General features: G+C 38.7%; 1 protein-coding gene across 1 annotated transcript in view; it reads left to right on the top strand.

The window, feature by feature from the left end:
- KCNH1 (potassium voltage-gated channel subfamily H member 1) overlaps window positions 1-15,516 on the top strand; it is a 182,654-nt gene that overhangs the window by 94,592 nt on the left and 72,546 nt on the right. Inside the window, exon 9 of the mRNA XM_030447664.1 lies at window positions 2,393-2,645. Within this exon, the coding sequence (XP_030303524.1) occupies window positions 2,393-2,645 (253 nt within the window). The remainder of the gene's footprint in view (window positions 1-2,392; window positions 2,646-15,516) is intronic.

The raw sequence follows: 15,516 nt of genomic DNA, 5'->3' as shown, positions 1-15,516 counted from the left end.
AAATTTCTATGTAAAACATGTTTGTTATAGCTTATTTTCAAAGTTCATTCTTGGCTTCCTCTGATAAGGAGAGAAATGCCTTAAGGATGCTTTTGGATACAGCAGGATAACAAAACCAAGCACAACTCACTGTAGCCGTTGAGAATTATCCTAATAACCGGGAAAAAAAGTCTCCAATTATCAGGACATCAAAGGTCTTAATATGGTGTTGTTTTCAATAAGTAATGTCTTCATAGCTGAGCTGCTAGGAGTGATGAGTGTTACACCAAGAAAGCAACTTTCATCTGTGTAGCAGAACCTAGCAATTACAGGGCTATGCCAGTCCATAAAGTCTCAGGTCTGAGCTCCATTGGTTTGATGCCTGTGTTTAACTTCTAAGCTGTCAGGCAATGAATAAAACATGAATTACATCTGTGACAGTACGGTGGTAGTTGTGCTGCTGTTTTAGTGTGGTGCAGCTTTTCACAGATGAGGTAGATATTTAAAGATAAACTAAGGACAGAAGCAATTTTCTCACTGTTTTGTAGGCCAGAAATTTGTCATTTCACTGTAAACTGCAGGCATGCCAAGGAGTGAATAATCAGCTAAAAGCAAAACCTGTAAGTCTAGAAAATGCCAACGTAACAAAATTTAACTGAGAGCTCCTGAAAGATTCTAAAAGTAGCCTGTGAGATATCTTCACTACCTCCCATGCAAATGAAAGTCTGCCATTTGTATGTAACTCTCAAATGTCTTAAAGGCCTTTAATTTTTGTGAAGTCTTGAAACAACTTATCTAGATCAAGAATGGAAAATCAGTTAACTTCATCTTAGACCAGGAAACCATGGGGTTTTGGGAGAAGAGTGTAATTTTAAATATTCTCATGTATATTCAGATTTTATTACTACTGTTGCTATTACAACAGTGATTTTGCATTTGATCAAGTAACAGTGTATGTATAATTCCAGTAGTATAATTTGGCAAGCATCTGCAAATACATAATATTTTTCTTGCCAGAGTAGATGAGGTAATGGCAGCTGCCTATGTGCCTTGTTAAACGCTGGTCCTGCTGCCCCAGACCATTTCTGTGAGCCTGGAAAACTGAGAACTGGCAGAAGGAGGTATCATCCATAACTGCCCTACACTTAAGCACAGTAGAAATATATCTCTTTCAATGTGGTATCTGTAACAGCACGTCTGCTTGGAGGTGGGCCACAGATGATGATATTGGTGGAAGAGTCATTTGCTTTTGGAGTAGTGAGAGGAGTATCTGGAACCAGTGCTGTGCACAGTTATGGACTTGGTTCTGTGCTCTGATCTTGCAGAGAGCCCCATTGCAAGGTGTGGGCATAGCCATAGTGCTTCCCGTGTTACCTTTGTGTTTTCCAGGAGTGTTTGATTTGAAGCAGCCATCTCTTTCCATCCAGGAAAATGTGTGGCACTGGCTCTGAAGCTCCCCCAGAGTGTTGCCTAGTTGCATGGTATAGTTACTAGTGAGACAAAAGAAAAAAAGAGGCAGACTTCTACTCCTTGATGTTTTTCTCAAATAATATGCCCTGAGATGTCCTTCATCACAGACTGTCCCCCAAGAATTTTGTCATCCCAAAACCTTGTTTTGTTTTGTACTTCCAGTGTTTCTGGCTGGAACTTTTAATCTGTAGATGCAATTGAAATTCTGTATTCTTTCTACTTGGCTGTCTGTACTATATTAATAACCTTCAGAAATAGCCCTGACTGGTATCCTCCTGTGCTAAGCATTGGTTTGTGTACCCTTAGGAATACACATCATAAATTGCTGTAAAATTGCTTTTGGAAATCAAAAGTTGCCCAATAAAGTATCATACCTTAAAATCCTCTTTTGTGTGAACAAAAAACTTGTTACTGGCACAGAAGGGTGGAGTTGAATACCTGCAGATTTCAGTATTATGAGTTAATGAAACTTTTTGTATGTTTTTTTTTCCCCTTTTGTTAAAGGGATACGAGATTATACTTGTCCTCTGTAAAATATGCCCTCACTTGGAGCATATAATTTGTGTGGGCTTTTAATGGAATATGCCTATCAAAAGAGTGACCTACCCTCTAGGAACAATAACTCAGGAAGTTTTTCACCACTTTCTCTACTGCTGTGCTCTCAGTTTTATCATCTTAAAAACCTAAGGCCTTATCCTGGTAATTCAATATCCAGCAGAGCATGTCGCTGAGTTGAAAACATTATTTTCCTTCGGGTATTGTAAAGTAGACCAAGTTAGTATTGTATCTTATGTGTATAAATAGTGTGAAAATAAGTGTACACACTGACAGTAGAGATTTCATAAGAAGGAGGAAAGGAGTTCTTAAAGCCCATGTAGTAAATGACATAGAGCAGGCACATAGAAGCCATGCACAGGAACTGATTGCCTGCTTTCCTTCTCAGGTTTTGCAGATATGCCCTAAGGACATGAGAGCAGATATCTGCGTGCATCTGAACCGCAAAGTTTTCAAGGAGCACCCAGCCTTCAGGCTGGCGAGTGATGGGTGCCTTCGAGCACTGGCCATGGAATTTCAGACAGTGCACTGTGCTCCGGGGGATCTGATCTACCACGCTGGAGAGAGTGTTGACAACCTTTGCTTTGTGGTTTCAGGGTCTTTGGAAGTAATCCAGGATGATGAAGTTGTTGCTATATTGGGTGAGTTTCACAGCTGATAATATGCCTTGTGCACAAATACAGATGCATAGAGTGTTTTTATAGCCTCCTCTACTCAAGCACTTAGCTCATTACTAAAGCTTCAAAGAAATAAGCTTTACCAGAGCCTGATGAGGTATGTTTTATGTTTCCTGTTCCACACAGGTAAATTAGAAAGAATTTCTTTACCAAGAGGGTGATCAGGCATTGGAATGGGCTGCCCAGGAAAGTAGTGAATTCTCCGTCCCTGGAGATATTTAAAAAGAGACTGGATGTGGCACTCAGTACCATGGTCTGGTAACTGCAGTGGTAGTGGATCAAGGGTTGGACTTGATGATCTCTGAGGTCCCTTCCAACCCAGTCGATTCTATGATTCTAAATAGAAAGGGCAGTCATTTCATGTCCAGCTTGCTTCAACCCTATATCATCTTGTCAATGAAAACTCTACTTGAGCTTTGGAATCCTTTGGTCATTTTTGGGTTGCTCCCTGTCTTGCCACATCTCTTTTCATTAGAAATTCACTGTACAAAGAAGACTTATTTCTAAAGTGCCTGGCTTCCTTGCCTCCCTCCCATGCCCTGATAATAATATACTTTTGCTAAACATTTTCCAATTAGATTTATTAAAGTCAAAGTGATATAAAAATTTAGAGCCGATTTGTTTTATCTTGTATTGACAGCTCTAGCTTGGAGACACTAAAAAAAGAGGCAGATAGTGCTGTGAACAACAGTCTGAGGCAAAGCTAGGAGAAAAGAGTGTGATAATCCAATAGATGTAGACGAATCATGGGGTGGCTAGAGCACTGAGGAGGTGATACTTATCATTTGATTCTGTCAGACCCTTTTGTGATAAGGTAAATTCTCACGGTGGTTTAATCCAGTACCTGTCACTCATAGCAGCCTGGAAAAAGAGAAGAAACCAGCCTGATAATCTTACTCTTTCTGGACGCATACACCCAGCTCTCCTAAGAGGAATGTATACTGGAAAATGAAGGGACTAATAAATATGCTGATTTCAGTTTTTCTCTATTTCTGAACAGAATTGCATATATAGCAGAAGGTGAATTTAGTGAACTGAGGAATCAAGTTCATAATGGTTTGTGCCACATAAGAAACAAAAATGGTGAAAATTACAATGATAACTGATTCTTTTTTGTTCTAGAATCACCTGTGCTGTTCAGTGCTGTGTAATACTAGCAACTTTGCTTTTTAAGATGCATATATGAATTAACTTGGCAAATATGGAACATTTGGTCTCAGTTTGTGACAATTTTATCCCATAATGCCTCCTCCACTGTCCATCACAAGAACAAAACCTCGAGGAAAGTAAAATGAAGTGTGATTTGAATTTGATTCTGGGAGATTTCATTTTGGATAATTGTGTATCAATTTTTATCAGTTTCTGAACTAAGGAATCACCTTCCACATGTATGGTCTTCCCAAGACTGTGAAGCCTTTTGTTGAAGGTTTCTCTACTCTGATAAGACATTATATGTTTAAGTAAGTTTTTCACTATTCTGAATTGGTTGGACTTTCTTCTCCTTTGGTATTGTGTAATGTAACCACCAGGTTACTGAAGGATTCTTCATTTAGATGGGTCAGGATTTCCTTCCTAACTTCTTAGTACTCTCCGTTTTCTTATCTGTAGAATAGCAGTGATTTTTGGTTTTAAATTCCATGTTCAGCTAAACTTGTCAAGTTCTTAATACAATCATGCCACATAAAATGAGGCACTACAAATGAAAAAATGCCCATGAGTACAAGAAATGTGATTGTTTCTGATCATTCAGCCAGAACAGCTTATGCCCTAAGCTTTATTTACCAGTCACAATCGCTATGAACAACAGGCATGTAACAGCAAACCATGTGATGAATTCTCTAGGGTAATTTCAGTTAACAGGTATGTTGGAGAGACTGTAATCTTCTCTCAGACATTCTCAAAATAAAAACTAGAAATAAGTGCATAAATTATTCAAGTTGAATTATTTGCTCAGCTTTAGTTGTCACTTAATAAAGCAGGCTTTGCAAGTTGCAATGTAGGCTGTATCTTTCTTGTAATAGAATATACAATGCATCTCTCTGTTCCCTGGTGGCCAAGAAGGCCAACAGCATCCTGGCTTGTATCAGGAGCAGTGTGGCCAGCAGGAGAGGGAAGTGATTGTGCCCCTGTACCCTGAATTGGTGAGACCACACCTTGAGTGCTGTGTTGAGTTCAGGGCCCCTCAGTACAAGAAAGACATTGAGGTGCTGGAGCAGGTTCAGAGAAGGGCAATCAAGGTGGTGAAGAGTCTGGAGAACAAATCCTATGAGGAGGGGCTGAGGGAACTGGGATTGTTTAGTATGGAGAAGAGGAGGCTTGGAGGAGACTTTATCACTGTCTACAACTCCCTGAAAGGAGGTTGTCAGGAGGTGCGTGTTGGCCTCTTCTCTCAAATGAACCATGACAGGATTAGAGGAGATGGCCTGAAGTTGCACCAGGGGAGGTTTAGACTGGATCTGAGGAAGAATTTATTTCCTGAGAGAGTGGTTAGGCATTGGAATGGGCTGCCCAGGGAGATGGTGGAATCATCATTCCTGGAAGTATTTAAAAACCGTGTAGATGAGGCACTTCAGCACATGCTTTAGTGGGTGATACAGATATTGTTTAGGGTTTTTTTATTTTGTTTTATGTTTTTGCCAGGGGAGAGGCAATTCTGTAATTCTGTAAATTAGCTTTGTGTGACTGCTGTGCAGCATTACATAAACCAAAGGCAAACTATACTTAATCCTTGAAGGATCCAATTCATATGAAACATTTTCAAGTTCTGATATAATTTAGCCTTACAGGCTAGCATATGAAATTGTGCTGTGTAGCCCTGAAATTTGGAGTGTATTTTTTACACTGGCATAGCATCCTTCCAAATCAGTTCTCTGCAATACCCAAGAGACAGGTGTATTCTCTGGTCAGGCTTATATTATTATAACAAAGCACTGACTTTGATTGACTTGGATTAATATGAGTACTGACTTGAAAGAAATTGCACAGAGGCCAGTTGTGAAAAAATATACACTTTTTTGTGTCCCCTAAGAATGCCTTCCTCATTAATTTGACTTAGAGACAAAAGCCAAAAATTCTTTTCTGTATTTATAGTAAAAATTTCAATAAATTTATGCATTTTGGATGAAGTTTGATGTGCTGGCATGAAAGATAGGTTTTTTGAATTCTATCAAAATATTCTGCTGAAATGACTGATGGTCATGCAACAGGGGCTTTGGATTTGACAGACAGTTACCTTTAAACAAGTTGGTTTATTTATTTGTGAATCATTGTAACCCATGGATCAGAAAAGGAAGACAAAGCAAGAAAAGACACTGTTATTTCCATGGCTTTCTATGTTACTTTCTCAGTATATGAGTGGGATTACATAGAAGTGAAGATTACACAGAAGAGTGAGAAGATGCTTGGGTGAAATACAGTTCTTTTTGTAGTTTGCACCATTTACACGTTGTTATTGCATAGGGTGAAGCACTGATGAGCACTTAGGACTGTGGGAGACAGAGACAAATCATCTGGTCCCTCCTCTGAAGAGAACTGAGGAAAGCACAGGTCATGCAGGACTTCCATTAAGAGACTATTTTCAACTTGGCTTTGCTTTTAACTTTTCTAAGCCTGTCCATTTGGGTTGATGCTGCTTTATCTGTCTGAGACTGACATACCTCTTTGAACTACTCTTGCTTAAAAACTTGCCCTTTTATCCAAATATGGTTAGAAAAAACAGATTATTTTGTCACCACTAAAGCCAGTCACCATTTACATGCACAATTAACCGTTTATGTGCACTTCATTTGGCAGCTCTCCTTCCTCTACACTGGAGCAGACTTTTCAAGCTGAGCCACCTGAATACCTTGACTGTATTGCAGGTCTGAAGTTAAAATTTACTCATGCTCAGGAGAGATTTGTTGGATTTTAATTCAACTAAATCTTCTTAAAAGATTCCCCCCGAATTTAACATATTCCAGGCAGGAACCATAAGGTCTGCCTCCAGCTTGCTTTGAAATACACAGGAGAAAAGGGTTTGTAGTACAAGCATAAAATAACCCTGCACAGCTCATTGCTTTTTCTTGATTTAGAGAAGTTTGAAGACCTAAACTGTCTTTCAGTATACTTGAAATTTTTTTTTTACAGCAGGAAGGTACACATTTGCTTAGTGCAGTGTGAGAATGTATATTGTTTGGAGCTGCAGTAATCCAGCAGCTAATGTCAGAAGTCCAGCTGAGCAGATGCTGTGCCATTACTGGGGCTTGCAGGATGTTTCCCTGGTCCTCCAGCCTTGGAGTCTGGATCTTTAGTAATCTCTCCTCACCATTGCTAGAGGAGCTGATAGTTCATTCATGATGTCTCCAATTGCATGTGTGCGTAAATGGTTTAATGAAAATTATTGAAAACAATGGCATAGTAGCAAAATTAACTTTTCACGAGTATTTTCTGTTAATACATGTGGGTATTGGATAGGAGGCCTTGTTAGAAAAGGATCTGTGTTGAGAAAACTGTCCTTAATCTTACTAGAAAATAATAAGTTAGATATGACTAAATTGTACTCCCAGACTGAGAAGAAAATTCCTCTTCTCTAGGATATCTGAGGGAAGCAAGAGATCTAGGTTGCTTCCAATGCTTTAGGCTTGAAATCGGGGTAATATTTGAAATTTAGGAAAACATTCCAGTTAAGTCCAGAGAGAAAAGGAGAAAACCCTTGAAATTGGGGTGATGGGCTTTTTTTGTTTTTGTTTATTTTTGCTAGCTCTGGGGAAAGCAGTGTTTGTCCTCAGATTTTCAGACTGCTGCAAAAAATTTGTGAATTAATGACTTGCAAAGGGCCTGACTGAGCAGCAGATCTTCACTTATGTGAATTGTTCAGTTGCTGAAGGGGTTGTGATGATCCCTGGATAGGATAGGGATCCTACACATCCCCTGCATGTGTAGATGGTAACACAGGAGGTTAGTCTTGCGGGTTGGATTAAAGACTGGGAGCCTTTAAGCCATTATTTAGCAGCTGATAAACAGAGCCTTGAAAGCCACTGTTGTATTCAGAGCTGAGCAGTGGACGAGAAAAATAATATTTATTAGAAGGTTTAGTTAAAAAGAAAAACCCCCACATAAAGCAGTTTATCCCAAGTGTTGCATCCCAGCAGTTCTGCATTTATCATGTTCTTGCTCTTCCTATTTGATCTAAAACCTTTCAGAAGAATAAACTTTATTATTACTATTATTGACTGTTGGTTTGGCACTATATTAATCATAGAATATCTAGAGTTGGAAGGGACCCACAAGAGTTGCTGAGTTCAATTCCTGACTCCACAGTGGTCAGGTAAAGTGAATGAGATGGGAAGGGAAATCAAGGCACTTGTTGAGATAAGGAAAAACATTGGCCTCCACAAGGACAGTTTGCTGTTACTGTTCCCTTTAGTACTATCAAAGTTGACTGGAAATAGCAGAATGAAGATGTAAAGTATGAAAAAATACAGTAACAGAATGTCAAGAACGGGAATTTGTAGTCTAGATCTGGCTGCCTTTGTCACCGTCGGGGGAAAGTGGAATTTATAACTTTTTTTTTTTTGGGGGGGGGGGGTGCAAAAGGGGGAGTGTGCAAAGGATGCACATAGATTTATTTTTGATATCACGTGAGCTGAAGGAGTGAAAATTGGATGCCTCTGAAATAAAGATCTTTTCTTGTTATTTACAAAGCTCTTACTGACAAGATTGGAGACTGTGGTTTTAACATAATATTGTAGGAGAGCTTGGTGTGCCATGTTTTGTTTCAGCAGGATATTAAATGCTCCATTTGCTTTGTGTGGAGAAATTCCTGCTGATTTAATTTGATCTAATTGCAATCTTAAAGGAACATTATAAGAATAATAGAGGTTGTTTTGTTTTTTTTTTTACAATTGTTTTAGCTTACTCATTTAGCCAAAAGCATTTCATTCAGATGTAGACACAAGGGGGTTGAGTCAGATTTTGGTGAGACAGATTTGCTTCTGAGATAAGACAGGGTAAGCAGTAAGGGCAACTGCACCACAGGGATGGTTTGTCTTAGAAGAGGGAAGAGAGCAGTGCAGAAGTGTTGTCAGCCTTAGACCTTCTCAGTGGAAAAGTGTTGCATTTTCTACACAGTCTTTTGAAAATTGCTTCTTGGCAGGCTGGAAGCTGTCAGATAAGTTAACTGTGCTGAGCCCAAGCTGCTTCTCTTAGACTGTCCCCAGTACCTGAGCTAAGTCAGCTTTACTTAAACTAAATTGCTTTGTCTACAACCTCATTTTCAGCATTTATTTGTGTTTTAGGCCCTGATGTTATTTAATGCCAGATCTTTTGAAAAAGTCCCTTACCTCTCTACTTTTCACCTGAGCTTTAAATTTAGGTCCACCACCCTGTGTGAAAGATGCCAGGCTGTTCTACTCTTAGTCTTCATAAGTGGCTGCAGGATTATGGATGGTGTTAAGAGTTTTCTTATTGTTTTCTAAGACAATTATCTAACATCATGGCATTGTTTGTGCCATTGAATAAGACTGTAATGTGATCAGCAGTGTTTTGAAAAAAAATGATTGAAATTAAAGTAGCTTTATCTTCAGTAGCTCTATTGTGCTTTTTTATTTATTGTTCAGACCTTTTTTTTCTCTTTTTTTTTTTTTTTTTCAGGTTGACACATATAGGCAGGTCAGACAAGTTGCATGTTTCTATGAAGTGATTCAGTAAACATCAACTGATGGGATGATTTAAAAAAATTTTCCTACGTGCATGTCCAAGCATACTATAGGAAAAAGTATTTAACATGGAGAACTTGTTAAACTTTTTAAAATGCAGTGCCATAAAGAAATCTATATTAATTAAAGAAAATTCTTGGTGGATATGGGAGCAGCATTAAAATTTTTATTGAGAAATATAGGTTTTATCCAAATGGTGGTTTTGGACAAAGTGTTCTCCTTATTCTCGTGCTCCAGCTATTTAGAAATAGTAGTGTGGGTTTGCATCAGGAGTTACCTCTTTTTAGACCTCAACCAGAAATTACTTGTTCTGTGCCCAACTTCTTTCTGGTAGAGGATTAAAACTATGAGTCACCAGGCTGCTGCTGCCTGTCTGCTGCCATCTACAGATGGTGTAAGGTAGTTGAGTGTAAGGGTGCAAGGTATTTGAGAAACAGATTTTTAAGACTTGATTAATACTTGCTGGAATAATTGGGGAAGAGGGGGATTCCCTGTGAAGAGAAGCCTCAGTTATGAACCTGTCACTTCAGACTAGTTTATATTTTTACTGAAGGAAGAATACGTTTTTTCAGTCTAAAGTCAGGTTAAAAGATAATAAGAAAAAAATAAATTTGTAGCGGGAGGAGCCATTCTTGCTCCTGATGCTCGACGAGCTGCTGGTCTCTTCCAGGACTCCAGCCACCACACAGCGCTTCCAGGGTAGAAGTGTAGTGGGAAGAGCCTTTCTTGCTCCAGAGGCTCGATGAGCTGCTGGCCTCTCCATGCCTCACACCAGAGTGAGCTGAGCTCTTCTCTGTGGGTGTGTGTTCCACCTTTATTGGCCCCCTGGCCTTGCTCATGCCCAATAGGGGCCTGTCCTAATCAGGCACAGGTGGACTCACACCCACTCTTTGGCAACTCAAGGCACCTGGTTTGTCTTCTCTACATAAATTCACAGGGCACTTATTTTCATTGCTTTCTCCAAGTTTCAAAATAAATTTTTTCAGAAGTATGTTTCTGAAACGTTGTTGAATTTATTTTCAAATAGCTGCAAGCAATATTAAGTAAAATTAAGTATGCTTTATCTATGGACTTTGTGTTGTCAAAATGCTTGCATGTTTCAGAATGTAAAATCTGGTCTTTTGAACTCTTGTGAATCCTTTTGTCTGAAATAAAAAAGTGTCAGATTTGAGGGCTTTGCTGTTAACTTCAAGAAGTAGATGTAACATAAGGCTTGTTTCCAAGTTGTCAGGGAATAGCTCTCAGAATATTGCAGCCTGAGCTTCTCATACAGGTTTTTTGATCAGAGAGCTTAGACTGTCCATGCAGTGACAGCCCAAATTGAGCTGTTTTTTTTCCCTGTTACTCAATGAATGCATACAAATTCAAATACATATGTCCAGTTATTTAAACCATCAACTTCTATGTCTTCTGAGTTTATAAAAACAGGCCACACACTTAAACATTTTTTACAGTAACCATTAAAAAGCAAATAAGGATAAATGATTCATATTCTGTTGAAGCCTCCTAGCCTTTTGTGAATAAGCCTTGTAGGGCCTAATTGACATTTTAAAACTCTTCTCATCACAATAAGTCAAGTAGTGAAATATAATCCACACTCTATTCAGAGAGACAAATAAACATATTCATTACAATAATAGAAATCTTAGCTGTAACTAAGTCATGTTGTTGCCTCTCATCCCTGCTTTAAAAGAAATGTTTTTTGTTTTGTCTGTACAGTAGTGTTGCTTCAGCAGAGCAAATTGATGCAGTTGTATAGTAAACTGTCTGCAAAATGTTGCCAAGCTGTTTTTAAAAACATGAACAGATACACTCTGTTTCTATTTGTGCACCCGCAAATGGCTGAAAGTACAATTTCTGTTTATCATCACTATAGCACTTCTTTTGGTATCTGGTGCTGGTATTCCAGCTTTTTTTTTCCTTTCAGTCTTATTAGCGGAAAAGAATGAGCAAAACCTCTGGTTAGTAAAAAATACTATATTCTCTCCAGTGAAGTTGGTAATTCACTTCATGTTATATATCTCAGTTTGCACTGGAGAAATCTTAAGAAAATGCAAAGTATCAAATGATTTGCATGCATCATCTGCTGGCAGCTGTACTGTGCTACAGGACCAAACTGCAGTGGCTGACAAGTTGCGCAGTCTGTCTCTGGGACAGACACAGAATACTTGACCTTGATGCCAAATGGTAGCTCTGTTTTTTCTGGCTGGCAGATACTCATTGCCTTAAAGCAACGTGCTCTACTTTCCTTGAGTCTTTCGTCTTTCTGTAAAATCAGAAGATGTAAGTTATGTGGCTTACTTAGATAAGGACGAGATGAGGGAAGGAAGGATTTTCTGTTGAAGCCAAATAGACACATGGTGATCACAGGGGGCTTTGACCTGAGCCTAACATCCCTGGCTTTGAACACAAGGGGAAATAAACTGTCTTTGGTGGAATTGCTTGGATACAGTTGGTAGGACACTCTGATAGGGACTAACTTCAGATCCTCTGGTTCTGTTCAAATCTGTTCAGGAGGGAAAGAAAAAAAAAGAAAAATCGGGCCAATTTTTTTGGTTGCCTTTAAACTTCGGCAGCATTTTAACCAAGCAGTCACGAGGATAGAGACTGTCACACGGAGGGAGAGTCTGTGTTTGCCTTCACAGCAGCTGGTGTCTCCCTCAGCTTGGAGGTGGAGGACAAATCCTGAGGGTGTGTGGGTGCTTCAGTGAGCTGTGTGGCAGCAGCTGTGGATCAGCATCACAGATAACAGTGTTTGCTCACACCTGGTTTCCAAGATACACTTTGTGCTGCAATGCTGCTGAGGTGCCATCAAGCTGTGTTAGGTCATTCTGTCTTATCTTTGGGTCTGCTGATACTATATCAGATCACAATTCTTCTCTAGTTCAAACATGCAGGTGAAGGAAAATCTGAAAGGGATCCACGCTAGATTCTGGTGTTACCACTGATTTGAGAATGATTCTAACACAAATATTTTGTCTGATGTAATTAATCCATGGATTTGTATGAATCCTATCAAAGTCTGTACTGACTTGGTAGACCTTCAGCACATGAATCCATGGCCTCATCTTCTAATCCAGCCAAAACCCAAAAGAGAAGTAAGTAGGTTATTAAGTCAAAGTATTTCACATAGACGCATGTTTTCTTCAGAGTCTTAAGTCATATTTTTTCTTTGCCTAAGAGCTCTTCAGTACTCCCTGTTTATAGGAGTGAAAAAACCTAAGTTTCTTATAGGAATATAAAGGCAAAAATGTTTTTTTTTCTTCTGAACAGAATCAGCAAAGCACTTAGCTAAGTTGCAGGAATCAGATCTTCATTACTGGTCCTGTTTTTAAGAGACAGAGTGGATATATGTGTCTTGACATTTTGCCTGACTCAGTGTGAATTTGCAGAATGAACAGAGAAATCCTCTCTTGACTTTTAAGATAAATAGCAAATTTAGTATGGAGAAAAGAATAAATATGGAAACAGAAGATGCTGGGTTTATAAAATAATTATTCACTGTTTAAATATAGCACAGTTTGGGGACCTAGTTATAATTGAAACAAACAAGCAAACATAAAAGTCAGAATGATTTGGCTTTTTAGTGCATAATGAGCTGGTGGTGGGAAAGGTCCTTAGCCCACAAATCCAGCAGGAAATATAAATGATTGATGGTAAAAGCTTAGATCATCCATTTTAAGTGTGATTGACAGATAATGTTCCTGGCAAATGTCTGGAATTCAGCAATCTGGGAATGAGAAATGCAAAGTACTGACAAGCAAATGGCCATCTGCATTTCTGTAGCTTTTTAACTTTTCTTCAGAGGCAAGGTGAAATATATAAAGCCTGGAGATACATGTAAAAAGAGGCTTTTGACTCAGGTTCTCTAATGCAGCCATTACACTGTGCCAACCACCTTCTGACAAACTTAGAAGTCTCATCTTACTCTTCTTGCTTTCCAGTTACAGATATTTTTGATAAATAGCTACTTAATCTGTCCTTTTTTTTTTTTTTTTTTTTTTTTTCCGCTGAGTGTTTGAGCTTTATGGAGAACATATAAATGAAGGGAGCTGGTATGCAGTCTAATCCGCTGCAGGTACTCCTGGGTGTAATTTTAATTCCCGCTTACTATCAAGACTTCCTACTCTTCCTTTCCCCCCCTTTTTCTATGAATGTCAAACACAAGCTTTTTTTTAGAATCTGACAGTGTATCTGTCAGTAAATCTGACAGATATTTTTGGTAGGTGTCATTTAGAAAACACACTTGACAGAAACAAAGAGGTATCTTTGCACATTTGTCTTGCTTTGGAGATCGAACTGTAACCTAGAATTGATTTTTCTATTAGAAGATCACTGGCTGTTAACTCAATTAACTTCAGGAAAATTGTTAGTGATAGAAAGCAGTACAACTTCTTGGTTCAGCCTGGTTTGTTTCTTAAAAATCGAGGCTGCTGTGATCTGTTTCAGGTTGTAGTTTGTGTGTTACTTTTCTCCCTATGGTTCAGCTCAGTGGGCACCCAGCAGCCATGAAAAACCCTGCCTCCCCCTTGCCATGAATGGGAAGTGGCTCCCTTGGGGTGGCAGGGAACTGCAGGGGGGACAGAGTTTGTCAGGACTTGAAAATAGCAAGTGAGAACTGGGGCTGCTGCCACAGGTGAGGGACACCATTGTTACTTTCTTACATGAAAAGCAGAATTAATTTTTTTTTAAAAAGTAGAGTGTAACTAACTTCTGCTATATGTCATTTGGCATCTATACAAAGCAGCATCGTGCTGTTTGTATTTGCATTGTACAGATTATTCTTCATGTTACTGTGGGGCAGTAAAATAACTATTTTCATGTTAAGGTAGGGAAACTTGTCTGGAGATACTAAGAAATATGCTAAGAAATGAGCTAGAATGCTTTTCCCTTGTGTTTGGAATGCCGGCTTTAACTGTTGCTCACCAGTAATGGCACATTTCAATACTTGATAGATTCCAGAGCGTTAATTAAAACAGTTGTTTAGCTAATTGCCTGGAAGATTGTGAGTGAAAGCATATTTATTCCAAAAGCAAACAATCCATTTTTACCCAGTCAAGCATATCAGGTTTTATGGTGCATAAAAATTGTCTCACTTCAATTTTGAATGTATTACGTGTTTGTCTGTCTAAAAGCCTTGTAAATGATGATCTATTTTAAGTGCATGGAAGTTTTTTTCTTAGGCTATTTTTAATGTATGTACTGAAAAAGCGTATGTTTAAATAATTGAAAATGTGAAAAGTCATTACCATTAAAAGGAGAAGTTGCTTACTGCACCAGGCTATTGGATTATCACCATGCTTGCTGTTATGCAGCCCTTGTATTTCTGGATATTCTCCCTGTCCTGTGTGAAGAGACTAGAGGTGCAAGAACAGGTATCCTCACTCTATGCTTTAGAGGGAAAAAAGTGTTTATGGAACTGTTGATTTCAGTATATATATGCTTTTAAAATGGAAATACTACATATGCTCCTCCAAAGTGCTCAGGGACTGAACTAGTCCCTAAGAAGTGAACCTGCTCAGGGCTTGTGTGGAAGACTGGGAGCACATCAGTGTTAACCACAGGTTATTGCACTACTGTGTAGCTTACCATCAGGCCCATAGTTTCTCAAAGAGAAAATGCTTGTCCTTCTGATGGAACAGATTACCTAATGGTAGAAGTTCAGCTCAAGGGCTGAGATGAGAGTTCTGGATTTAATTTAGAAGTTTTCTTGACCTCTTTCCTCATGATAGTTCTCTTGGCTTTCAAATAACCTTTCATTCTTGACTATTTGTTTAGGGAATTAAATCTAAAATGACCCAGGTGAAGTCAATAAACTTATATATATGTTGATGCTTTGGCTATAAGAATTGCTGTGTGCAAAGTTTTACTTGTAAGAAGAGGGATCATCTGGTTCATCCCTACCACAACTTGATAGACATTGTGAAGGTTCTCCTTTGTTATTTGTACTAAAGTGTGATTTCACCACACCAGAGGTTTAAGAGAAAAATACCATTCAAAACAAGAACAATGTAGTTATTCATTACCAAGATAAGAAGCAAGTATTCTTATCTTGCTAGCATTACATGTCAGAAAATAGAAAAAGAATTACCATTAATCTGTAAAGGAGCTTGTGATTTTCTCCTAGACATTCCCTTTTT

This window comes from Calypte anna, chromosome 3 (genome assembly GCF_003957555.1).
Source record: "Calypte anna isolate BGI_N300 chromosome 3, bCalAnn1_v1.p, whole genome shotgun sequence".
Classification (NCBI taxonomy): domain Eukaryota; kingdom Metazoa; phylum Chordata; class Aves; order Apodiformes; family Trochilidae; genus Calypte; species Calypte anna.
This window is presented reverse-complemented; position numbering and strand designations above follow the sequence as displayed.